The sequence below is a fragment of the Lepisma saccharinum genome, chromosome 5 (genome assembly GCF_977018435.1).
Source record: "Lepisma saccharinum chromosome 5, izLepSacc3.1, whole genome shotgun sequence".
Taxonomy (NCBI): domain Eukaryota; kingdom Metazoa; phylum Arthropoda; class Insecta; order Zygentoma; family Lepismatidae; genus Lepisma; species Lepisma saccharinum.
This window is the reverse complement of record NC_139233.1, coordinates 63,384,307-63,411,934: the sequence shown is the minus strand read 5'-3', so window position 1 is coordinate 63,411,934 and position 27,628 is coordinate 63,384,307. Positions and strand designations below refer to the sequence as shown.

General features: G+C 36.2%; 1 protein-coding gene across 1 annotated transcript in view; it reads left to right on the top strand.

Annotated features, from left to right (window-relative positions):
* The window catches only part of LOC145988388 (5-taurinomethyluridine-[tRNA] synthase subunit GTPB3, mitochondrial), an 81,825-nt gene that overhangs the window by 27,104 nt on the left and 27,093 nt on the right, over positions 1–27,628 (top strand). The window contains exon 7 of the mRNA XM_083123268.1: positions 8,610–8,715. Coding sequence (XP_082979394.1) covers positions 8,610–8,715 — 106 coding nt within the window. The remainder of the gene's footprint in view (positions 1–8,609; positions 8,716–27,628) is intronic.

Sequence of the window (27,628 nt, the reverse complement as noted above, 5' to 3'; positions counted from 1 at the left end):
AATATACCAGACACACTGCCATTGAGAAAAAAGTGGAAAGACCAAGCTGTCGTTTACGGAAATTTATACTAGTGTTTGGTTGTAGCAGGTTTTTTTCTTGAAGACGAGACCCAAGCAATTCTTCTTGCCTTTTTGAAAGACTTAGATCTCTTACAAGATCATTCAATTCTGCGTGTGACAATACCTGTGGTTGAGGCTGTGATTTAAATGGCGTGTAATCAAGATCTTCATGATCTATTGGTTGGTCACTACCATTGTCTGTTTCATCTTCCAGTGTCCATTCCACTGGTGGTTTTGGAACTGGGAGAGAATCAGAATGTGGAACTGGGCGCATTACAGATTCCAAATTTGGATATGAAACTCTTTGTTTTGATTTACTTGAGATTCCTCTAGGTTCCCTCCACAACTGTGGTACGGCAAATGGCATAGATGGGTGGGTTCCATGCAACCAGCCTCTTAAATAGCGGGAGCAACGTGGGCAACAGTTCTGTGGTGTCCAACACTTCCCCTCATCTACCTTTCATTCAAAATACAACTCGTATGCCATTTTGACGAACATGGAAAAAGGATGTCTTTGGGACTTCGTCGTAAACTCACCACACACATAACAGAAAAGGTTTGGCGAATTAACACACTTCCTAGACATCGCTGAACACAAGAAACACGAACACACATAAATCTTGCAACTGACTGGTGCAAATAACTACAACTCCACTATACCTCAACCAAGTGGCTATCTATCCCTTCCCTCTCCACCCCCTTCCCTATGCACTGTCGAGCCCTAGTAACAGGCTGTGGTGATAAGCGAGCGACAACAATAACATGCAGTCATGCGCTGATAAAATTGCATTTCCAGAGAAAAGTTTAGGTGATAGCGAAAAACGGTTTTCACTATCGTCATCAGGGCACTGAACTCCATAGGAATCACATGTTTTTGTTCTGCGGCAATTTTCATTGTCGCACAGTGTTATTTGTGACACACATTATACCCCCCAAAAATAGTTTGTGTAGTTGTTCCTTACTGATTATTGAGTTTCGCCCCTCCCTTATGCTTTCCTGCATTTTACATTTTTTTTTATTTACATGCCCCTGAAAACATGAAATCGGGGTTTCACTGTATTTTCGTTACAAGAATTATTTCTCAAAGTGTTACATTGTTGTGGGAAGGGAAATTATAGGGACATATTCCCAAAATGCAGAATTAAGACAAGAAGAAAATTAAAATTTTCCAAAAAAGAATTGAAGAATACTGAGCCCCCCACAATAATATAATTTAAATGAAAATTCGAAAGTGTAGTACCGTTAGGTTCTTGCAACCCTTCAAAATTTTGTTGATAATAGTTCCGTAATAATTTATCACAAAAACTTGTACCAGAAAAGTAATAGTTTCTAACAGAATAGTCTTTTCTGGGATATAAATTGAAGTAAGCAGTAGGGTGGGTCGAAAAAAACGATTTTTCGAGTATCGAATTCTAATAGGGCTCAAAGGTTGCATATTTGCATGCTAATAAACGGGAAAATATTTAACAAAATCATACGTTGGATCTTCAGTTCATGCAAAGGACCTAAAGTTTGGAAAAAATGACAAAAAAACACCAAATTTTACCTTTACGCTCAAAATATACAGGTAATGTTTCTTGCCTTTTAATATTGTCTAAGTACATCATTTTTGATGTGTGATAATAGAAAAATATTTTAAAAAATCACACGCTTCATTTTGAGTTCATGCAAAGGGTCTAAAGTTTTAAAAAAATTACAAAAAACACCAAATATTATCTTTACACTCAAAATATACAGGTAATGTTTCTTGGCTTTTAATAGCGTCTAAGTACTTCATTTTTAATGCATGTTAATAGAAAAAATATTTTTAAAAATCACACGTTTCATTTTGAGTTTGCGCATTAGGGCTAAAACTTTTAGAACTTTCGTGAAAAATCGGGGTTTTACTGCTTTACAAATATACGCAGCATTTTACTAAATGTAATACGCGTAAATGAAATAACCATTGAGTGTTATTTATGTTTGCAATCCAAAATCACAATTAAGCTTGCTTATTGCAGTTATTCTGACTGTCATGTGATATACTGAGCAAGGCTCACATCAAACAAACATGTCATGACACGTTTGCCCCACTCCTTAAGTACCTGGAAGATAATGATATTGACATTAGTGAACTGGAAGGGATTGGTTGTGATGGCACAGCAACAAACACAGGGTGGAAAAATTGTGTTATCCGCAACATAGAGGTTAAAATTCAGCACCCTTTGCAGTGGTTCATTTGCTTACTTCACTTCAACGAGCTACCATTCAGACATTTATTTGAATACTTGGACGGAGAGACGACAGGAACCGCCTCATTCTCTGGGAAAATCGGCAAACAACTGCCTGGTTGTGAGAAATTTCCCGTTATTAATTTCGAAGCAATTGAATTAGATGAAATCAATGTAAATAAAACTTATCTTAGTAAAGACCTACAGTACCTTCTGGATATTGTCAGAGCAATCCAGACAGGACAATGTGCTCCAGATCTGGCTTTTAAAGATCCTGGACCTCTCGGTCACTCCCGATGGCTGACATGCAAACCGGGTCTTACGGTTGTTCATTTCCCAAACAAGTCCTACAAACGAACTCAAGATGCTTGTACATTGTGAAGACATATGCTCCTGTCTGGTTCGATATTAAGAAATATCAGTCAGTGAAATATGGTCCTAAACATATCTTTAAGGTTGTTCAAACAACGAGACATTAGCCAGACAACATTAAAAGAATAATCAATCCCGTGATTCAGAGAAACGCATTCTTCTGTTACCCAGAGAACATGTTGTTGGCTATGATAGTGGATGAGAGACAACACATACGAGAGTTGGGTTACAGGAGGATACTAAAGGCAAGAACTCAAAATCCGAAGGGGAAGTCTGTTAGACCTTTTACAACTTCCTCAATAAATTTTGATGCCACGGACTACATTGAGCTGATAGATTGGACAAAATGTAAGCTTCGCCTCCTCCAATGATGGAAAGCTTGTCAACAGAGACTATTTCGTCAGTTCTGCAAGATAAAACTCTGCCTGAGTTTGAGTCTTTAAATTTTTCATGCCATAAGCTGTTGAAAGATGTGTCAAACTTGTCACAGAGTCTGCAGGAAAAGTATGCGGACAAGAAAACAGAGATGTCTACATTAGAGCAACTTTGCTCTCAAAATTCACAAGACCAAAATTTGATCAAAAGTCTGAATTTAAGACAGGGTCCTTGACTAAATCAACATAATTTAACACACCCTACTTGGTTGGATGGTTGGGTAGGGTGGAACTCGAATTGTAGCCACCTCCTCGTGGTGAGTTCTGGGTGATTTCATAAAAGAATTGTGAAATGGGCGAAGAGCTACAAAATTATGTATTCTTATCAAAATAGAATGTATAAAATCACACACATTAACAAATTATTAAGAAAGATGACCTTTTATAATTTAAAATACCACAGTGCATCTGTTTGTAAAATGGTAAAAAAACCAATTTTTCACCTAAATTCTAAAATTTTAGGCCTTTTGCGCAAACTCAAAATTTAGTGCATGGTTTCTAAATATAATTTTTCTGTCATCAGGCAACTAAAATGATGAAGTACTTAGAGGCTATGAAAAGCCAAGAAACGTTACCTGTATATTTTGAGCGTAAAGGTAAAATTTGGTGTTTTTGTCATTTTTTCCCAAATTTAGACCCTTTGCATGAACTGAAGATACAACGTATGATTTTTTTCAATATTTTTCCGTTGACTAGCATGCAAATATGCAACTTTTGAGCCCTATTAGAGTTCGATACTCGAAAAAACGATTTTTTTCGACCCACCCTAGTAAGCAGGTTACATAGCCATTACTTGAACAATACCCAATTTATGAATAGACACAGGCCTCCCCGATGGCGCAGTGGTAGCGTCATTGCCTTGTAATCAAGGGGTCCAGGGTTCGATACCCGGTGGAGGCACAAGTGGTTCGGATCCCACTTTAAACTGTAAGTCTAGTCCCGATTAGCCTTACTGTGCATACACTACTTTTTTTCTGTTGCATAAGACATAATTATTTTTTTTATTAAACTATGGGACAATTTTCAACTAAGCATGATTGTAGATACAAGGTAGTGCTACATCTTACAATATTTCTATTCACTTTGAATTAATGTTCTAGTCACAAGTGCTCCCTGAGCCGGACCCTGTGGCCGAGTAGTTATCACATTGCACTGTGATGCCAAGGGTCCCAGGTTCGAATCCCGCTCGGGCTTGGTTGTTTATGAATGTCCATTCATCAATTTCATCACTCATCCCCATCTTGGCAAATTAGCCAAGAGGCCCAAAACACGAAGTAAAATAAACTAAATCAATTAACAAGTGCTCCCTGAAAAGGTATTTCTTGAGTAAATTATCCTTTCCCCATCTTCTTCTAATTGTACCTGTATCGAGATGTAATGTCAACATTATACCTGCTATGACACACCTACCTATTCCATTCAAAATATACTCACTCACAGTGGTCCAAATGCATGGAGAACCTGGACAAAATTAATATCTTGGTCTGTGACCTCAGAATGCAGATTTTTTTCTCCACTTATTTTATCGTTTTAAGAAAAGAATACAATATTGGATATTTTAGTGCCAATTGCACTCACAATACAGTAAACCATGACTTATACATTGTTCAGCGTATTGACAATTTCCATCTCGATTGGTTTCAACATCAGCCAGTGACTGGAGGGGATGTTTAAGGAGTCTAATACATCATTTTCAAGTGTCTATCTCACACTGCTCTGTGGAGATGACTGGATTTAAGGAGTCAAAGGAAGTGCAGCTCAATTTTCTGTTTGGTCCCCATCTCAAATTTCACTAGGTCTAAGCCCAGTCCATAAGATAGTGTCTGCCAATAGGATCATGGCAAATTTCTTGAGGTGGTCTCTGTCTATTCCCGTTATATCCACCACTTTCTTGGAGTTCTGGGAAAAAATATTTTTTTGGTATTTTTGTCGTTGGACATATGTAATGATGCCTAATTGCATCTTCATCTTAGCTTGTATCGTCTGTTTTATTTTCTTCATTAACTTTTTATTTACCTTTCAACTCACCTGCCATGCTTTGATTTCCATTCAGTTCCACGAAGTGTAACCACGCACGTAACTTGGAGAGGCTAATCCAGAATGTGTCTAGATTTTCGTTCCTGCTAAAATCTATTACCTTCATATTTGTGAGAGTGCCACACACATACAACTAACACATCTCACGTATCCAATTACATGTTACGTCTTTTTATGAAAAGGAGCAAGAACAGGCAAAAACTACTTTTGGATCCTGAAACTGGGAACATTATTCTAACATAAGATGGTTTAATCTTAACTTGAGCTTGTTTGAGTCATTTTGTTACTCAACGAGAAGTATCGAAAAGGAAGAAATCTGTGGCTTTTAGCACTAACTTGAGTTCCGGCACATTAACAATTTAATACTTGATTAAACCAGATAGCAAAAGTATCTCCTTATAATTAAAGCTTAAAACTAACAAAAAATAATTTTCAAACTGCAATTGGCATCCAATAAATGTTTATAAAGACACAGAACTAACTACGTGGAAAGTCCTTTCTGCAAAAAACTAACAAAGATCACATCATACCCACACTTCAAGGATTGCTAGCCAACTGAGGGTGACACTTATTGTGTAACATCAGGTAGTTTTGAATAGAATTGACCTTTTACTCTCAAATTATAAGGGTACCAAACCTACTTTCATAATTTCAATTCTGGAATCTTGGCCAGGTTTTCCATTCACCACTGTGGCACTGTGATGACTAGGGCTCGGAAGTTGAGGAAAAATCCTTTTTTTTCCTAGTGTCCGAAGACGAGGCCCAACATAATATATGTTCATTTTGGGTCATTGTAGGCCAGAAATAGGTGGGTTTTATTTGTCCTTTTTTGCCTTTTTTGCGTTTTTTGGCTTATTGGTCCTTTCTTAGCCTCTTTTTAGGTCTTAATGGCAACTTCACCTTCTTTCGACTACGTTTTTACTGCCCATTCTCAATTCGAATCATCATCAGTTCATAACCTCTTAAATATCCTTTCTGTTGTAAAGACATAAAAAAAAGAAAGAAAGAAATACATTTGAACCATCCCTGAAATGAGAGAAAACATTTTTGTACTGAGAGAAGATGCATTTCATTCATATAGTTTTCTCCCACTGTGTGTTCCATACCACCAGAATTTTGTATTTTTTTATTCATTAAATATGTAATTAAAACTGAAGTTATTAATTAATTTGGATCATATTTATACATCCTTTTTTCCGTTTTTAGGTCCTTTTTTTAATATTTTTATGTCTTTTTATAGGTATTTTTTTGGCAATTTATAGGTCCTCAACTTCCGAGCCCTAAGCCTCGCGACAGGTTAACCTTGCAGCAACTTTTCGCATATATAGACCCAAAAGTGCGCGCAGAAAATAGTTCCGCTTCAATACTGCGGATTTTCTCACTGTCTGTGATATGAACAGCTCGGCGGTTAAGGCGAGACTAGCACGGGGATGCTGAGTGCCGTTCTAGAGTGGATTGATACATAAAATCTGCTGCAAACTTAACCTGTCGCGGGGCTTAGTGATGAACATCCATTTGCAAAGCCTATGCTTTTAATTTTTTAAGAAGAAAAAATATATCAGCATCTGACTAACTTCTAATTCTCATATTACAACCAAATGGTATTCTTTATGTGTGAAAAATTTGTCCATACATAGTGCACTTGATTCGAGGATAAGTTACAATTAGTCTGAAGCAAAGCATTGTTGCTTTGGCATAGCAGCTGAATTGGCATTCTTATTGACTCTTGAAAATTCTAGCAATTTAACATCATTTGGAATGGTCATACATCTTATAATTTAAGTATTATAATCCATGTATGCCATTTCAAAATTCAAGTCTCTCACAGATTAATGGGATTGAATAATTAAAAAAATCCAAATTTTGCATAATTTGCAGGATTACCACAAAAAAATCTCATATCTGTGTCAACCCAAAATGATGTATTCAAAATGGCAGCCCACAAACTGCATGTGTCGTCTCATATATAGTGATAAAATCATTACCATTACACCTAAAATCTTTGTACCAGTGTCAATCGAAAGACAGATCTTCATAGAATAAAACTATAATAAATGTATATTTTCTTTCCAGTTTTTATTCCAGAATAAGAAATATTAGCCTGCAAATTAGAATTTTTGAACTTCAGCGATGTACTTTGGCAAAAGACTGTGATGTATCTAAAACAAGGTTATTAATATTTAAAAAGTAACATGTAGTTTTTACTATCTTCCAAGTTATTTGAATGAAGTGTCTCTCATAGAATAGAATAGCATAAAATATGCATATGTAATTACAAATCATAACTGGCAATTGTATACCAAACAGATCATAATTACCAAAATGTTGTGCTAGTTTAGCTTGTAGTCAGCAATCATAGAACTAGAGGGGTTCAAGGGTGGCTTCTGCTCCCTGTTATCAACTCCCTGCCGCCAAACAGATACGAAGAAATGTGGTGATTAAACAAATAAACCACATGCTGGATGGAGTTGAGGTGTAGTTATTAGTAGGTAAACATCTAAAATAACTCAGCTCTGTGGTTAGCATATTAGAAATATCATAAAATAAGAATTGGAGATGTTTTATATCAGAGTTAAGAGGTTAGCCTTGTGTGTTAGTGAGACTCAAGCAATGTGTATTTTATCATGTTCAACATTCAAATAATACAATTTGTATTTAACTCTGATAAACTTACTTATCATTTTTCCGCATAAATGTTTTTTTTCGCGATCGATTTCGCCACCCATCTGTTGGCTTCGTCAGGCGTGTACTGTCTTGCTGTAGGCAGCGTGGTTCCTTCTTCCACTTGTGCTTGTGGCGGCGCTAGTTAACACAATTAATCGATCACGAAAAAAACATTTTCGCAGAAAAATGAAAAGTAAGTTTATCAGAGTTAATTACCCATCTCTGCGTAACCGCCAAACAGATATCTTTAGATTCAAATGTAATACAATTTGTTTCAAACAAAAAGCAGTAATAAAGTAAAACATTACTTCAAGAAAATATATCTAACTGCATAAGATATGTTAGAATTCTATGATGAAAAAGCTGGTCTAAACAGAAAAAATGATACTTTGTATTTTTTATTTAAAAAAACTGTTTTTTTCAACCCTGTCCCTCACTCCACACTTTGCATACTTCATTATTCTGTTCCTCTTTTAAAGATTTATGCACTGCTGCTCAAAATAAGAACTAAGATTGGAAATTGGCAATTTTAGGCACAGTAGAATTTACATAGAGTGATTATTGTAGCCTGTGGTTCTGTACCTACAGCCATCGAATTTGGTTTTGAGAACAAAATAGGCATTTGGTGCAAAATCATGACACTTTCGTATTATCTATTGTTTTGCTTGTACATCATGTGTCATGTATCATGTCCCATATTCCTTCAGTGGACTTGTCGTATGAAGGTAACTCCAGAGTCTTGTAATAATTTTGGTGATCACTTGATTCTTTTGCTTTACTTTTTTTAATCATTATTTTAGAAACACCTTGATTTTTTTAATTATTATTTTAGAAACACCTGGCAGATGAAAGATGTGGCGAGAGACTAAGAGATGGAGTGAAGACTGTTATTCTTGGAGAACCAAATGTTGGGAAAAGTAGCTTATTGAATCTATTATGTAAGTAAATTTAGAAGTTAATCCATGCATCTGTAGTCTTGGAATGTCACTATTGGGTGTTCTCTTTTTCAGCAGAGCCCTCATATATTCAGCCTTTTATTTTTAGTACTCTATCCCTTTCTTCTCATCAAGCCACCCCAAGTATTCTTCGCTCCTTCTGCACAGTTCTCTATTGCAATACTAAGTATTCAGTCATTCTTTCTCAAAACATATCCATCTACTTTGTTTTTGTTCTGTACTTTTAAAATATCTTTCGTTAATTTTCTTAAGGGGAACTAAAGACAAATTTGCAGTAACTTTTTGATAACAGATGTCAGCACCATTTGTCATGGCAACCGATTGCCATGTTGCCAGATGGCAGCACCATTTATCATGGCAACTGATTGCCATGTTGCCAGATCTACACGTGAATCAAGGATGGGTACTATTTGTCTAGAAAGTTTATGCTTGGTTAATGGTGGCGTTGCAAGCAAAACTTCAAATATTAAACATTTTAAGGTCAAAGGTGTGACTGAACACACCAGTACCACCTCAAGTTTTTTTTGAAACTAAGATATTATCTTTCTGGGAGTTGCATCCCAATATTGAATTGCAGAAACATTTACATTGGTGGCAGGAGGTTGAAATTATAGCGGTCTCTAAAAGTAACTACATCTGAAAGAAAATGAGCGAGAAGAGACACGTCGCCCATGATGAAACAACTTATATTATAAGTAAATACTCGCATAGCTACCAGTAGAAGCTGTAGGTGAGTGGTCAGTGTTACGGCTTCACGTTCTGAAGTATGTGTTTTCCAGCCCGACCAAAAAAGTTTTATCTTTTTACTTTGTAGTTACCAATGAAGCTCCAACATGTGTGTGTTCGAATCTGCATTTCGACAGTGTAACTTTTTTCTTTTAAATCTTGTCTAACTATGCATATTCTCGAATACGTGGAATGTGACAAGTGCATACAACATGCATTTTCAATCCATGATTTGACCTGATAATTTCTAAAAATGTCTTACATTTTTCTTCTTCACAAAATCATGATACAATTGGGGACCAAACATGGATCTGTTAGACCATACCTACTTTCAGTATGACTATAAATTACATGCCTCTACGTTTTAAACTAAAGATGATTTTGGGTATGTTTACACAAGTTTGCATTGTCACCTATTAATATGTTTAATTTAATCTGTATCTAAAGACATATTGTTCTCGAATCCTAGAATAAGACTGAAGTGACGTTTATACTTTTACACAACGTACGCATACTACAAATGTAAATGAGGACGATACTGATTAGCTGAAAAACGATGTGCTAAAGGAGGTCGTAAGAACATTTGTTTCGCTATTATTATATGTAGCCACAGATTTTAAAACAAAATTATAATGTTAACACATTCGGGTCTGGCCTCATAATACAGCATTTTTACCTCTGGCCTGCGGTTTTTGGTTATTTTTCAAAAAATCAAAGAAAAAATATTTTTAATTTGTGTTTATTTACCACACATTTCTTAAATCTACAAAACTTCCTCTTTTCAATGAACAAAAATTTGTTATCTTTTTTTCATTTTCATACATTTTTGAATATTTTTTTCAGCAATGTTTTGTGGGGAAAAAAAGTACAACGTTGTACCAAATGTTAATGTAGAGATATTTTAATTTCGTAATCTGGAAATTTCAATAATTAACTACGTAAACTATCAATACATCTTTCGAATCTTGCATATGAATACTTCTTATGTACACATAACAAAAAATAATTACAAAAATAATTACAAATTACAGGTAATTAGCTTTTGTATGAAAAAGTGGCTGCAGGACAGGACCAGACGATGTATCAGTTGGTTCTGCGTCATCTCTAAAAATTAATCAAATAAATAAATAAACTAAATAAATAAAATAAATTTTCATTTGACATACACTATACAAAATAATAAATAGAAAAGCTAAAAATACATCAGTGCATGTAGGAGAATCAAGCAAGAGGCAAGATGAATAGACCCAAAAAAATTACCTCTTCTCACTTCATTCATAAAATACTAGAGTTTGCAACACTGTTTATATTATCAACAATTAATTGTTACGAATATAACCTACCTTCCAAATCTTCAAATTCATCTGCATCATCAAAATCGTCGCTAACTTCAAACTCTGAGGCGGAATCCTCATGCAGAATTTCCACTATGCAGTCTGGATCTAACGATGCCATTCTAAACAATGCAAGGTACATCAACCAGACAACAAACAGTCGCAGGTGTGAGATAAAAATAGAACATGAGTCACCTAGGGGTCGGAATTTCAACAGAGGGGCTTGAATGAACACGCACATGAGACGAAGTACGAACATAGCCTGTAGTTCAATCTGCAAAGCGATTGCATACCGCAGGACGGGCTATGCCCATCATTCATCCACATTGACTTTAAGTGCACTGCGGGCTATGCCCGTCGTGAGACCTCAATGTGTTAAGATCTGAACTACCTCGATCAACTTATATAACCTAATATGTTCTTAGCTACTACATTTTTCATTTTAAAATACAAAATCTGTACAGTGTAAATTCTATACATAACTCAATCAATATTATTTTCAGTAACAGCTCTTAAGTTTTCATGTGGTGGTTAAGAATTTTCACATTGTTTTCAACGCAAAGCAAGAACTATAGTGGAATCAGTTCCATACACAACAATATGCTCGTATCAATTCTCTATGTCTTTTTTGCATTTATGTATCATCCACATGCCGTTCCACATTTTGTAAGAGGTTTAATATCAAATAGTTTCTCAAAACCATTACATTTTTATTAAAAATAACAGTTGTGTCGAAATGTGTAATTAATCCCATTCTAGGCATACACTAGTTGGCACTGCACTGTAAAAAAAATCTACCTTTGATGAGAAGCGAACCCAGAACCATTTAGCATGTTGGCAACTTATCATACTGACTTGACTATAAAGTCATATTTCCACAGCATTTTATTGCCCACTTTGACTTCTGTAGAAAAATATATTATTAAAGAGGGTGTGGGATTAACGTTTGCTTCTGTGTATGGATTTAGATGCAAGATTTATAGCCACAGCCTAATATAAGCAAATAATATAGTGATATCAATTCCATGCAAAACACTTGATTCAAATAAAAGACTACGCTTAGCTTTTATTTTATTCACGTCTCATTTCATGGCGTCAACTTGATTAAAGTAATTTGGTATTCAGCAGTTTCAAAATTATTTCTAATTTGAATAAAAAATAAAATCATTTGTCATAAAGTTTGCAATTAATATTTCACAGACTTGCATTAGATTGCATTTTACCGTTTAAAAAAAAGTGTTGTAGTGGAGATTCAAATCGGAGACCCTTCGTGTGGTGGGCAAGTATTAAATCACTGGACCGTACCATGTTTCTTGATCAAGTACTTACATGTCCCTACTCAATCAAGCACTCGCACTGAAGAAGAAAACATGGAATGAAATCACAGCTACAGTGTTTGCTAAAATCTACACCACATAGTATATTGCGACGAAATGGCACTTCAAAAATCATTAATATTACCACTACTTTCTGAAAGTACAAAATGTTTTTATTTTTTTTAAATATCATTTCAGATACTTGTAGCTACACCCTGAAATCGTTGTTTCATAACAAAATCTACCTTGATAGTCATAAAGAGAAAATGCACGGGTATTGACGAAACTACCACTTCAGCGCCATCTCTATGCTGAATTTTGAAAATGTTAAATACCTTATATTTTCTGTTATTTACTTAAATACCTTTAATCGCAACAAAATTATAAGTATTTCAGATTGTAGTGAATAAATCAATCTTTTATATCGAAAAATTTCTTCCTTACTGAATCTGTATTAGTTGCACGGTTATCCAAATGACTTTGCTTTAGTATGGCTTTAGAACCCCCTTAAGCATTTGTTCATTTTACACCGTATCAAGCCACTAAATGTGTTATCATTTCAAATCATCATTTGCGATACTATACAATAATATATATATATATATATATATATATATATATATATATATAGAATAAGGGGAAGGAGGGCCACAAGGGCTAAATAAAAAGTGAAAGAGGAGAGAGGAAACACTCACTGGACACAGAAAACAATTCAAATTTTCGTGAAGGTATGTCACATCTTCAGGAGTAGAGAGACGTTGTAGTACTTGGTGACAAGAAGGAAGAGTAAGCATGACCTGCAGTGTTGCCAGGTCCAGAAAAAAAAAGGTGTTGACAGTGCCACAAAAAATATATAGATGGTTCTTTCGCCAGGCTTGTCGAAAACTGTGACTGGTGGGTTGGTTGGGGAAAGGTGGTGGTGAGGGTGAGGATAGGGGATGAGGGGCATTACTGGGTGGCCTTGTTCAGGCCTGGGGGTGTGGTTGCATTCATGGTCAATATGTAGGCCCTCTCCCATCTTCTACGTATTGAGGTGTTGGTGGATTGGGGCAAGGAGTGGACGATCACTACCTGGAAGCAGTCTTTAAAAGGAATATATATCGTTGTTTCATAACAAAATCTACCTTGATAGTCATAAAGAGAAAATGCACGGGTATTGACGAAACTACCACTTCAGCGCCATCTCTATGCTGAATTTTGAAAATGTTAAATACCTTATATATTCTGTTATTTACTTAAATACCTTTAATCGCAACAAAATTAAAAGTATTTCAGATTGTAGTGAATAAATCAATCTTTTATATCGAAAAATTTCTTCCTTACTGAATCTGTATTAGTTGCACGGTTATCCAAATGACTTTGCTTTAGTATGGCTTTAGAACCCCCTTAAGCATTTGTTCATTTTACACCGTATCAAGCCACTAAATGTGTTATCATTGCAAATCATCATTTGTGATACTATACAATAATATATATATATATATATATATATATATATAGAATAAGGGGAAGGAGGGCCACAAGGGCTAAATAAAAAGTGAAAGAGGAGAGAGGAAACACTCACTGGACACAGAAAACAATTCAAATTTTCGTGAAGGTATGTCACATCTTCAGGAGTAGAGAGACGTTGTAGTACTTGGTGACAAGAAGGAAGAGTAAGCATGACCTGAAGTGTTGCCAGGTCCAGAAAAAAAAAGGTGTTGACAGTGCCACAAAAAATATATAGATGGTTCTTTCGCCAGGCTTGTCGAAAACTGTGACTGGTGGGTTGGTTGGGGAAAGGTGGTGGTGAGGGTGAGGATAGGGGATGAGGGGCATTACTGGGTGGCCTTGTTCAGGCCTGGGGGTGTGGTTGCATTCATGGTCAATATGTAGGCCCTCTCCATCTTCTACGTATTGAGGTGTTGGTGGATTGGGGCAAGGAGTGGACGATCACTACCTGGAAGCAGTCTTTAAAAGGAATATTGTTGTGATTGGTGTGAATGGCAACAGCAAAGTCCAGGTTTTGGGTAGAGGAGTGGTGGTTGTTGATGCGGAGGTTCAGGGCTGTAGATGTTTCCCCCAGGTAGAAGCTCCCACAGATGTTGCAGGTGAGGATATAATTTAGGTTAGAGCTGTAGCAGGTTGCTTTGGGGTAGAGGGTGAATTTGCCAGTGGCAGTGTGGATCTGGAGGGTGCGGGAAGTGACAAATATGGGGCAGGTTTTGCACCTTGGGCGGTTTCATTTGTGGGCAGGTGCGAGTTGATTGTGAGTGTGGTGGACCAGGATGTTTTGGAGATTGTGAGGGCATTTGAAAACAACTCTGGGCTTGTCGGGGAAGATATTTCTGGTGTCAGGATCACTGTGCAGAATGGGAAGGAGGGAACATAGAGTGTGTCTGATTTTGTCGAGGTGGGGGTGATATTGGATGACAAGTTGTCACGTGCCAGTTTCACATGACACAATGAATGTTGCAAGGAGGAATGGTTTCTCGGAATCGACAAGAGATGGCAGCACGCTATATAAATAGGAGCGAAGGAGATTATAAAAAAATTAGAGCGGAGAAGATGGATTATATATATTATAGTAAATTGAGAAACACATAAAAAAAGAGTTCAAATACTATAAAAGAAGTAAATAGAATGATGTATATAGTAAATTAAAAGAATTAAGAATATGGCCGCATATGAAACGTTTAGGAAATTTATTAAGCGAGCAAATGAATTCAGAAATGTATCTCAATTTCTTTTTGATTCTCTGACGAGGAGAACATCGTCAGCTTTTGCATTTATCCGTTCTCCGGTGGCGCTGTGGTCAATTAGACGCCCCGAAGCACTTTACGGTTGCGCTTCTTTTTTAGTCGCACTGGGCCATTGGCAGCGCTTGTTATTAGCAATCCTGGTTATTCCCCTTTGGTCGTTACATAGGAGGTGGTGCTAGTGTCAGTTTAGTCGACCCTACTCCTTTATATAAGTATAGCTTGTATCGTTTGCCAAAGAAACCGGGAAAGGGAAAGAAAACATATATAGGGCATAAAGAAAAGGAAGCAAGACGACACAACTAGATTTCTTATATATAGAAGAAATAATAAAAGAAGTCTTTTCCATAATCAAAAGAAGAAGAAGCCTATTCGATAATCAAAAGGAAAAGAAGAAGAAGCTTTTTCCATAATCAAAGAAGAAAAGAAGAAGAAGCCTTTTCCATAATCAAAGAAGAAAAGAAGAAGAAGCCTTTTCCATAATTAAAGAAGAAGAAGCTTATTTCCATAATTACGAAGAGAAAGAAGAAGATTTCCTTTCAAGAAGAATGTAACCGATGTAAATTTTCGATATATTTCAATGTCGCTATATATTTTTCTCTGTATTTTGTATAGTTCTCAGAATATAGATCCGCATTTAACTATATCCTCTTGGCTATAAAACGCTTTCTTATTTGGAATTCTCAAACAAAGAACCTACCCCCCTGAGATTAAGATATCTGTAGCCGTGGTAAATAGCATGTAAGTACGTACCCACAAAGGGCGTAGCATTAGTGGCGACCAACGTTGCGGCTAGCAGAATTGTGATTGAGAAAACAAAGAGAGAGAAAGCCAAGATGGAGAAAGCAAATAAAGTCGAGGACGAGGACAGAGAAACTATAATGGAGGAAGAAAATAAAATTGAAGGTGAGAACAGAGAAACTATAATGGAGGATATGGAAGACAGAAAGGAAATATTAAACTGCTGTGGAAGAGAGGGAAATAATGAAGAAACCATCCTATGCACCTCATGCAAAGAAATGAAACATTAGCTATGCGAGAAGATAAGAAGAGAAAAGTACATAGGAATAAGCAAAAGAGGAGATTACGTATGCAAAAATTGCAAGGAAGAAAGGATAAATGAAAAAGAAGAGAAGAAAAGGGAAAAAGAAGAAGAGAAAATGAAAGAAAAACCAAAGAAGACAGAAGAGGTGAACATGATAGAAATGTTCCAGAAGTTATCAATGCAGATAGAAGAAAGTAAGAAAAGGAGGGAAGAGAAGATAGATGAGAATAGCAGAGAAGCAAAAGAGAATAATAGAGAATTAAAAACACAGATGGAAGAAAATAGCAGAAGATTAGAAAGAAAGCTTGAAGAAAAGATAGATGAAAATAGTAGAGAATTAAAAGAAAATAGTAGAAAGTTAGAAGAAAAGTTAGAGGAAAGTAACAAAAAGATGGAAGAAAGGCTCGAGGAAAACAGCAGGAAATTGGAAGCCTCGAGATCCGAAACCCATGAGATGTTCTTGAGATTGAATGAAACGTGTGAAGGAAATAGAAAGTCGTTGGAAAGCAAGATAGAAGAAACAACGTTGTTAATCGAGAGTACAAGTTTAGATACAAATAGAAGAATAGAAGAGGAGGTTTCGAATCTCAGAGAGGAAAATAAACAAAGAAACGAAAATTTGGAGAAAAAGCTGATTGAAAATAAATCTCAAATAGAATTAGCTGTTTCAAGAACAGAAGAAAATGTTTCCAAAATAGAAGAAAACGAAGACAAGATAGAAGAAGCTAAGGTCCTGATAGAAGATAGATGTTGGACGATGGAAGAGGAAAGTTCCAATGACAAGTATGACAGCAGCAAGATAGAAGAAGAAGGTATAGAGTTAAGCGAAGTAAACAAAGAAGAGGCAGTTGAGAAAATAGAAGAAGATGAAAGAGGAATAGAAAGAGATGAAAAATTTAGTTGTCAATGTAATGATGAAGAGATCAATGTTGAAATGAAGATGAAAGAAGAAAGTTCCAATGACGAGCATGACAGCAAGTTAGAAGAAGTAGCTATAAAGTTACGGGAAGAAAACACTCAGGAACTTAAAGAGGTCAAAGAAGAGGAAGATGAGAAAATAGAAGAAGATGAAAGAGAAATAGAAAGAGATGAAAAATTTAGTTGTCAATGTAATGATGAAGAAATCCATGTCGAAATGAAGATGAAAGAAGAAAGTTCCTGTGACGAGTCTCTGACAGAGGAAGAAAATAAGCATAAGCCGAGCTGAAGATGTAAACAAAGAAGAAAGAAAAGTAAAATGAAATTTAGATATATTCACGTAAAGACATGGAAGAAGAAGAAGAGAAAGAAATTAAAAATAGAAAAGAACCTGAAGAAAGTTAAGAATATGGCAAGAGGGGTTGACATAGATCGATGTAAACAAAGATGGAAGAAAACTAAAATGAAATTTAGATATATTCACGTAAAGACATGGAAGAAGAAGAAGAGAAAGAAATTAAAAATAGAAAAGAACTTGAAGAAAGTTAATAATATGCTAAAAAGGGTCGACATAGATCAAATGGATTTTGATGCTACTTCGCCAAAGAGAAAGAAGAAGAAGACGAGACGGAAAAGACAAGGAGAGCATGCATTTGATGAAGATTTTGAACAGAAGAAGTCTTGGCAGAAACAAGATTGGAAGAAGAGAGAAATGAAAGTAATTTCTTTACTGGAAGAAAGTTGGAAGAGGAGGAAGAAGAATCTTGAGAAGAATAGAAAAGAAAATAGAAGAAAGAGAAGAAAAAGAGGAAGAGAAAGAAAACAAGATAGTGACAAGCATCCAGTATTTGAAAGAATTGGAAGAAACAAATAAGACTGACTAGTGCAAAGGAAGGAGATGTTATGATTTACAGACTGGCAAGCGCACGTTTCTAGAATAATTAAAGTAATCTGAGAAAGTTCCAGTTTACCAGAAGAAAAATTCGTGGAATTATTAGTGATCTATTTGAAGGAAGAAAATTTTAGTTCTTTATTGTTAGTTCCTGTAAGAAGATATATAGATATGATACTCATCGTTGGAGGAAAATCTATTCTGCAAGTTATATCTAAAAAAAGAATAATGAATGCTAATTTATGTCACCACTCCATTGAACAATGAGACTGATAGTGAAAGATCAAACCTGTAAAAGGAAATATGCCAAAGAAAGTAGTATGGGAAATGGAAGTAAACTTTTCAATTGTACGAATAGAAGAGAAAGAAGAGAACAGTTAGGCACAGAAGGAAGTTAATTATGAAGAAAACTCTCAGAAAAAGGAGAAAACAATATGAAAGAAGATCGAATAGTATCAGTAAAATGAATTCTTTGTAAGCTTAGACGACGAAAAGTCATCGTGTATTTAGAAAAGTGCAAATGAAATGGGTTGTAATCCCAGAAGTTAAAGAAGAATCGGTTGTATTCTGAGAATGGGTTGTAATCCCATAAAATTAATATATCTAGATACATGCTGATATGAAATTAAGGCTGATGTGAAGAATTATTGTAGCTGATAAAAACACGTAGATGGTCAACTTAGAGAAGAGAGAGAGTTCTTTAAAATGGAAAAATCTGAGCTAACTGATAATCTGTAGAGAGGTTGCTGAAAGAAGAAAAGGGTGAAACAAAAATTACTATTTTGGCAGGACATGGTCAGGAGAGGACTATCTTGGAAAAATGAGACGAGCAGACTTGCAGGAGATGAAACATTGAAGAATTATATTTTGTATCTAAAAATAACTTAGGAGGTCACGAATATTTCAGGAACGTGGTGATAAGATATCTAGAAACAAAGATAGAAAGAAGAGAGAAATAGAGAGATGAGGAAAAATGCTGCATGCCAGGAGATATAATTTCACAGTGAAAGTGAAAAGCAATGTAAGCTGTAGAAATGAGAACCAATGAGAAAAGTCAAACGAGATGTAGAGAAAGTGGAAAAATTTATCTATTTCCAAAAGATTTTTTCCAGTATATAAATTTTTATCCTCAAGGAGGGGGATATTGTGTCACGTGCCAGTTTCACACGACACAATGAATGTTGCAAGGAGGAATGGTTTCTCGGAATCGACAAGAGATGGCAGCACGCTATATAAATAGGAGCGAAGGAGATTATAAAAAAAATAGAGCAGAGAAGATGGATTATATATATTATAGTAAATTGAGAAACACATAAATGAAGAGTTCAAATACTATAAAAGAAGTAAATAGAATGATGTATATAGTAAATTAAAAGAATTAAGAATATGGCCGCATATGAAATGTTTAGGAAATTTATTAAGCGAGCAAATGAATTCAGAAATGTATCTCAATTTCTTTTTGATTCTCTGACGAGGAGAACATCGTCAGCTTTTGCATTTGTCCATTCCCCGGTGGCGCTGTGGTCAATTAGACGCCCCGAAGCACTTTACGGTTGCGCTTCTTTTTTAGTCACACTGGACCATTGGCAGCGCTTGTTATTAGCGATCCTGGTTATTCCCCTTTGGTCATAACATAGGAGGTGGCGCTAGTGTCAGTTTAGTCGACCCTACTCCTTTATATAAGTATAGCTTGTATCGTTTGCCAAAGAAACCGGGAAAGGGAAAGAAAACATATATAGGGCATAAAGAAAAGGAAGCGAGATGACACAACTAGATTTCTTATATATAGAAGAAATAATAAAAGAACTCTTTTCCATAATCAAAAGAAGAAGAAGCCTATTCGATAATCAAAAGGAAAAGAAGAAGAAGCTTTTTCCATAATCAAAGAAGAAAAGAAGAAGAAGCCTTTTCCATAATCAAAGAAGAAAAGAAGAAGAAGCCTTTTCCATAATTAAAGAAGAAGAAGCTTATTTCCATAAATACGAAGAGAAAGAAGAAGATTTCCTTTCAAGAAGAATGTAACCGATGTAAATTTTCGATATATTTCAATGTCGCTATATATTTTTCTCTGTATTTTGTATAGTTCTCAGAATATAGATCTGCATTTAACTATATCCTCTTGGCTATAAAACGCTTTCTTATTTGGAATTCTCAAACAAAGAACCTACCCCCCTGAGATTAAGATATCTGTAGCCGTGGTAATTAGCATGTAAGTATGTATCCACAAAGGGCGTAGCAAAGTGCAGGGGGATTGGTGGCAGGTTTCTTGGTGGGAGTGTATGAAGCAGCTCGGGATATTTGTTTAGTGACCAGGGTGGAAGGATATCCAAGGCTTGGTGTAAGCGGAGGTTATAGTTCTGTCGGGAGGTGGGTGAGGTGTTGAGGCGTTGACCTCTGAGGGCCAGGGAGAATGGGATGGCTTTCTTGGTGTGGAACGGATGGAAGCTGGAGAAGTGTAGGTATTGCATATGGTTGGTAGTTTTGATGTTGATGGAGGTTTCCAAATGTCCTTCCCTCATGTGCACATCCACATCCAGGAAGGTGATTTTGTTGATGAAGTTAGTCCAGGTGAAATTGATGGAGCTGAAGTGGTTAAGTTTGTCTAGGAAGGTGGTCAGAAAATTAGAATCAACTTGCACCTGCCCACAAATGCAACCGCCCAAGGTGCAAAACCTGCCCCATATTTGTCACTTCCCGCACCCTCCAGATCCACACTGCCACCGGCAAATTCACCCTCTACCCCAAAGGAACCTGCTACAGCTCTAACCTAATTTATATCCTCACCTGCAACATCTGTGGGAGCTTCTACCTGCGGGAAACATCCACAGCCCTGAACCTCCGCATCAACAACCACTGCTCCTCTACCCAAAACCTGGACTTTGCTGTTGCCATTCACACCAATCACAACAATATTCCTTTTAAAGACTGCTTCCAGGTAGTGATCGTCCACTCCTTGCCCCAATCCACCAACACCTCAATACGTAGAAGATGGGAGAGGGCCTACATATTGACCATGAATGCAACCACACCCCCAGGCCTGAACAAGGCCACCCAGTAATGTCACCAAGTACTACAACGTCTCTCTACTCCTGAAGATGTGACATACCTTCACGAAAATTTGAATTGTTTTCTGTGTCCGGTGAGTGTTTCCTCTCTCCTCTTTCACTTTTTATTTAGCCCTTGTGGCCCTCCTTCCCCTTATTCTATATATATATATATATATATATATATATATATATATATATATATATATATATATATATTATTGTGTAGTATCACAAATGATGATTTGAAATGATAACACATTTAGTGGCTTGATACGGTGTAAAATGAACAAATGCTTAAGGGGGTTCTAAAGCCATACTAAAGCAAAGTCATTTGGATAACCGTGCAACTAATACAGATTCGGTAAGGAAGAAATTTTTCGATATAAAAGATTGATTTATTCACTACAATCTGAAATACTTATAATTTTGTTGCGATTAAAGGTATTTAAGTAAATAACAGAAAATATAAGGTATTTAACATTTTCAAAATTCAGCATAGAGATGGCGCTGAAGTGGTAGTTTCGTCAATACCCGTGCATTTTCTCTTTATGACTATCAAGGTAGATTTTGTTATGAAACAACGATATATATTCCTTTTAAAGACTGCTTCCAGGTAGTGATCGTCCACTCCTTGCCCCAATCCACCAACACCTCAATACGTAGAAGATGGGAGAGGGCCTACATATTGACCATGAATGCAACCACACCCCCAGGCCTGAACAAGGCCACCCAGTAATGCCCCTCATCCCCTATCATCACCCTCACCACCACCTTTCCCCAACCAACCCACCAGTCACAGTTTTCGACAAGTCTGGCGAAAGAACCATCTATATATTTTTTGTGGCACTGTCAACAACTTTTTTTTCTGGACCTGGCAACACTGCAGGTCATGCTTACTCTTCCTTCTTGTCACCAAGTACTACAACGTCTCTCTACTCCTGAAGATGTGACATACCATCACGAAAATTTGATTTTTTTTCTGTCCGGTGAGTGTTTCCTCTCTCCTCTTTCACTTTTTATATATACAGGGTGACTCGTAATTAGATGTATTCCCTGAAAGGGGTTAAAGTAGAGACAATTTGCAATAAATTTTGACCATATGATACCCTGTCCAAAAATTAATAGTTTTCGAGAAAATCGAATTTCTATTGTTTCTTTAAAAAATGACAATTTTCTACATAAAAAGATGAATTGAGAAAAAACTGCTCATTGTATGGAACTTATATCAGCGTTTTCTGATATCTGACAAATAAGTGGTTCGTTGAAAAAAAAAGTTTTTCCCAAATAACAATCACATGTAAGTAACGGGTGGGTCTAAACTTACAAGTGATGATAAAAAAAATGCACTCTTAGTTTACTTGGCAACATATTAATAACAAAAATGTATGACACGAAGCGTACAAATTAGTTAAATTCTTTCCTTGGATCATCTGCTATCCAACAAGATACAAATGTTGCTAACATTCACATTTGTGTACAAAAAATTCACATCTTGATGTGAATGGAATCAATGAACAATACAATTAAAGAACATTACACGTCTTGCTCAAAGTGGACACCTCCGTTACGAATGCAGGCAGGCAGGTTTTTATGGACATTTGGTCTCTTAACTCGTGATGTGATGGTGACCTTGATGTGTTGACCAGCTGTTAAGATCCTCTCCCTGAGCTCTTCTTGCGAGTTTACCGGTGTCTTGTCATGTGGCTCCAAATGTAAAAGTCGCAAAGTGTCAAATCGATCGGGGATCAAGCTGGGCAGTCATCATGCTGATAAATCATGTCACGTCTTGTAACTAGAGGCACATCCTCCAACAACATTGCCATCCCGATCCTCAAAAAATGTTCATAAGTGATGCCATTTAAGATTTGGGCAGGAAAAATGGCTCGATCAAATGATTGTTGATGACACATATCCATACTTCTGCCTGGGCATGCGACAGATGCTGGATGAAAAATACCCAAAGAAATGGATTGGCCGAGGTGGCCCGATTCCCTGGCCGGCTCGATCCCCCGATTTGATGCCTTGCGACTTTTACATTTGGAGCCACATGACAAGGCACCAGTAAACTCGCAAGAAGAGCTCAGGGAGAGGATCTTAACAGCTGGTCAACACATCAAGGACACCATCACATCACGAGTTAAGAGACCAAATGTCCATAAAAACCTGCCTGCCTGCATTCGTAACGGAGGTGTCCACTTTGAGCAAGACGTGTAATGTTCTTTAATTGTATTGTTCATTGATTCCATTCACATCAAGATGTGAATTTTTTGTACACAAGTGTGAATGTTAGCAACATTTGTACCTTGTTGGATAGCAGATGACCCAAGGAAGTAATTTAAGTAATTTGTACGCTTCGTGTCATACCATTTTTGTTATTAATACGTTGCCAAGTAAACTAAGAGTGCATTTTTTTATCATCACTTGTAAGTTTAGAATCACCCGTTACTTACATGTGATTTTTATTTGGGAAATTTTTTTTTTTCAACGAACCACTTATTTGTTAGCTATCAGAAAACACTGATATAAGTTCCATACAATGAGCAGTTTTTTCTCAATTCATCTTTTTATGTGGAAAATTGTCATTTTTTAAAGAAACAATTGAAATTCGATTATCATTTTTTAAAGAAACAATTGAAATTCGATTATCTCGAAAACTACTAATTTTCGGACAGGGTATCATATGATCAAATTTATTGCAAAATTGTCTCTAATTATGAGTCACCCTGTATGTATATATATATATATACTTGAGTTGCTTTTTTTCACTTCGCTTTTTGTGCTACTTTTGGCTAATTTGCGAAGATGGGGATGATTGATGATAAGATCAAATTGATGAATGGACACTCACAAACATCCATGCCCAGGCAAGGATTCAAACCCGGGACCCCTGGCTTCGTAATAATATATATACTCTAGAAAGAATTGGTAAGCCTCTTTCCATTTTAGAACATAATAGTTTCATCTTTGTAATAAATGCTAGTTTTGCCAAGGCTGTTCGCTTTTGTTCTTCCCACATTTCTAATCATATGTAGTGTACTTCTGAAGTATTTGAATTTTGTTTTACTTGTTCTTGTCTTTCTCAATTTATCATCACATTGATTATTTCATTTTCTCCTAATTTCAGCACTTGTTCTTTTGTTACTTTCACTTCATATTTATTTTTTCTTCTCTAGAGATTCTGTGTCATTAGCTGGTACTGCATGCCATATTCAAACCCCTGTGTATTATTCTTCTCCCACTCGAATGCCTTCCCCTCGTCCTTAAAATATATATTAAATAATGTAGGAGGCAAATAACATGTTTCCCTATTCCTGTCTGTTTAACTCCATTCTTTTATCCTTATTGCCACCTTCTGTCTTAACTCAAGGTGATTTACAAAAGCATTTTGTAGGTTAGTCGCGTGTTACTCACAAATCCAGAATATAAAAAAGGAAAGTTAAATCAATAGTCAATCTCTGAAATGCCGATCTACAATAAGAGCACTATACTCACATACGTAAGTACAATTTTTAACTTTCCTTTTTTATATTCTGAATTTGTGAGTAACACGCGACTAACCTACAAAATGCTATTGATCTCCGATACGGGGAGAAAAGTACGTGCACTAGAAAATAAGAGGATTAAGTTGAATAAGGGTTTAATCAGGATTAGATTCTTAAAACAATGCAGGAAAATGGGGGTTTTACCAAACTTTTTAAAATGGGGGTATAAACCTTTGAGTGTAGGCATGATTGAACAAAAACAAGAAATACAGTTTAAAATACTAGGGAAATGTATTACGGAAGCACATGGACAAGTCGAACGTCATAATAAGGAATGCTATAGATTACATTTGGAAGTTAGTGGGGAACTAGACGAAGTGACGTGGAACCGCATTGAAGACAGACACTTTAGAGCCGTGGAAAAAGCCAAATTTAGGGCTAGTAATACTATAGAGAGGAAATTGATGAAATTAAAATTGAATAGGAAGGATAATCTAGAGAATAGGAAACAAAAAACAGAGGAGTTGGGAAATAATGAGAACATTTTAAATTTAACCACCCGTGAACCACCTAAAGAGTTGAATAGGATTATGAACAAGGGGTAGAAATTTGCAATAGGGGTAGAGAAACTTGAAAAAGAAGAATTCATAATAGCAGCAGAAACGATCGTAACAACTATTGACGAAAGGGAGGATAAAACTGAGGTTAGACAAAGGATACGTAATATTGTAGAACAACACTTGCAAAAAGAAATTAAAAAGGAAACGAACATGAAAGGGGGAGATAGAACACGGAAAGAGAAAGTAAACGAAAACCTAAGACGCGATTTAAAAAATGTAAGAAAATGGGTGAAGGCGAATAACGTATTTCTAATTAGGTCTGATAAAGAAAACAAGATGGTTATCATGGACAGAGAGGAATATCACCAAAAATTAGAAGATAGCTTTAAAGGTAACGATTTTGAGAAAATAGAGAAAGACCCTATTAATAAGATTAGAAGAGAGATCAAAAAAGGGGTAGAGACAAGCATTACATTGGGCACAAGCGAAAAGAAAATCCTTATTAAGGAAATTAAAGTTGGCAACATACCAATTGCTTTTGGAATACCTAAGACACACAAACAAGGCATACCACTTAGGCCTATTATACTAACATACGAACATCCGGGATATGGGCTAGCAAAAATGCTGGTAAAAAGAATAAGGAAGATAAATGAGAACACCCAATATAGCGTTAGGAATGCCGTAGAAGTTAAAGAATGTATAGAAAATCTGGAAATTGATGATGAGGATACAATAAGTAGTTTTGATGTTATTAACTTATACCCAAGTGTACCGAGGGGGCGGGCGGGAGATTGTTTACTAAGGTGGCTGTTAGAAAAAGGAATAGACATCCTAACTGCTTGGGAATATGTACGATGGTATAACCTTGTAACGGAATATAACTTTTTCTATGTCAATGACAGTATTTATAGAAAAAAGAAGGCTTGGCGATGGGAAACCCCATTTCTGGTATAGTAGCGAGCATTTTTATGCACTTCATTGAGAAGGCAGCTTTGGAAAAAACGAGAATGGGTATTAAATATTATGGGAGATACGTTGATGATATCTTGATTATAGGAAAGGGGGTAGCACTGGACAAGGTATTTGAAGAATTAGAAAAACAAGACGAAAGAATAAACTTCACTAGGGAAAACTTAAGCGATGGAAAAATCAATTTCCTGGATCTTAGTATCTTGAAAGAAGGGAATAGGATTAGGACAGGAGTACATCATAAACCCCTATCGGGGAACTTATATATTAACAAGGAATCGGCGCACCCCGAAATAACAAAAGAAAAACATATTCCTTAACTTTTTATTAGGGCCGGTAGACTATGCAATAATGGAAAAGAAAAAGACAACGAAATTCGGTGGATAAGAAAAACAGGATTAAAAAACGGATATACAAATAGAGAAATGGATAAGATAGCGGAGAGAGCACAGAAAATTATTAAGAAAGAAACCAATAAAGAGGAAGGGGATCAAAAAGAAGGGGGGAAAATCGAAAATAGGAGGGTAAAGTACGTTGGCATCCCTTACCCCCCGATGGCGCAGTGGTAGTGTCGTCGCCTTGTAATCAAGGAGTCCCGGGTTCGATACCCGGTGGAGGCACAAGTGGTTCGGATCCCACTTTAAACTGTAGGTCCAGTCCCGATTAGCCTTACTGTGCATAAAGTGGACTTAAAACACCAAATCAAACAAACAAACAAACAAGCATCCCTTACCATCAATCCGTATCGGAAAAAATCGGAAAAATAATGAGAGATTTTGGAATCGTTTGTGGGATGAAAGCACCAAAGAATTACATTTTTGACGCAGTACTATGCCAAGTACTTAGTTTTTCATACGAACCTGAGGAAAGAGATAGTCAATCTCTGAAACGTCGTTCTACAATAAGAGCACTATACTCACATACGTAAGTACAATTTTTAACTTTCCTTTTTTATATTTGTGATTTACAAAGCCTTATATTTTTCCAATCTATTTGTTTGAATGTATGAATTTCTCCCAGCCACGGTGCTCCAGTCATTTAGGTGTCTGATTATCATGCACTTCATATGTTTTTATGTGGAAATATTGCATGATTATAACCATTATCCAGAGTAGGTAAGAACAGGGGTAAAAAAATACAGGGTCCCCCAGTCGCGATGGCGCATGAAAATTTTCACCTGGTGCATGGATTTTCAAATATTTTGAGTATACTTATGGACATTTTCATTACCTTTTTTTAAAAAAAATAACAAGAACAGTATGTAGTTTTTTATAGCTAAGCTGAGCCGATATCACCATTTGCCGATACCGATACCATGACCAATTCGTACCAATACCGATGCCCAGGGCTCGAAAAATCCGTTGCCATGACGACTGAAAATTTCAGCCTGGCGACTGTGATGTTTTGCTGTAATATTGCCATTTTTAAATTTGCATGTACGAAATTTTAAGATTCTAAGTTCAGTTTGCAATACAGTGTAAATGATTTTTTTATCAACGTTGTGAACATTCCATGGAATCAGTAACGATTTCTAACTCTTTGTCCCCCACCCCCATCTTCCAACTTTGTCTTGGCAAGCACTTCATAATTAAATGGCCACATATTCAGCCATGTTTTGAATTCACTGATGCTGCTTATGCACAATTGCTGGTAGGTGGTTTCCTGGCACCTGATTTTCAGTGCTGGCGACTAGCTCTGAAGAAGATTTTTCGAGCATTGCCGATGCCAATACTTTTTTTTTTCCTTGCCATCTGTAATTGGAGGTTTCCTCTGTTGAGGGCAGTAAATAAATAAATAAATAAATAAAACTTGTATAATTCCAGTATAAAATAACAAAGGCTGGTTACCGAGTAATAAAACTTGTC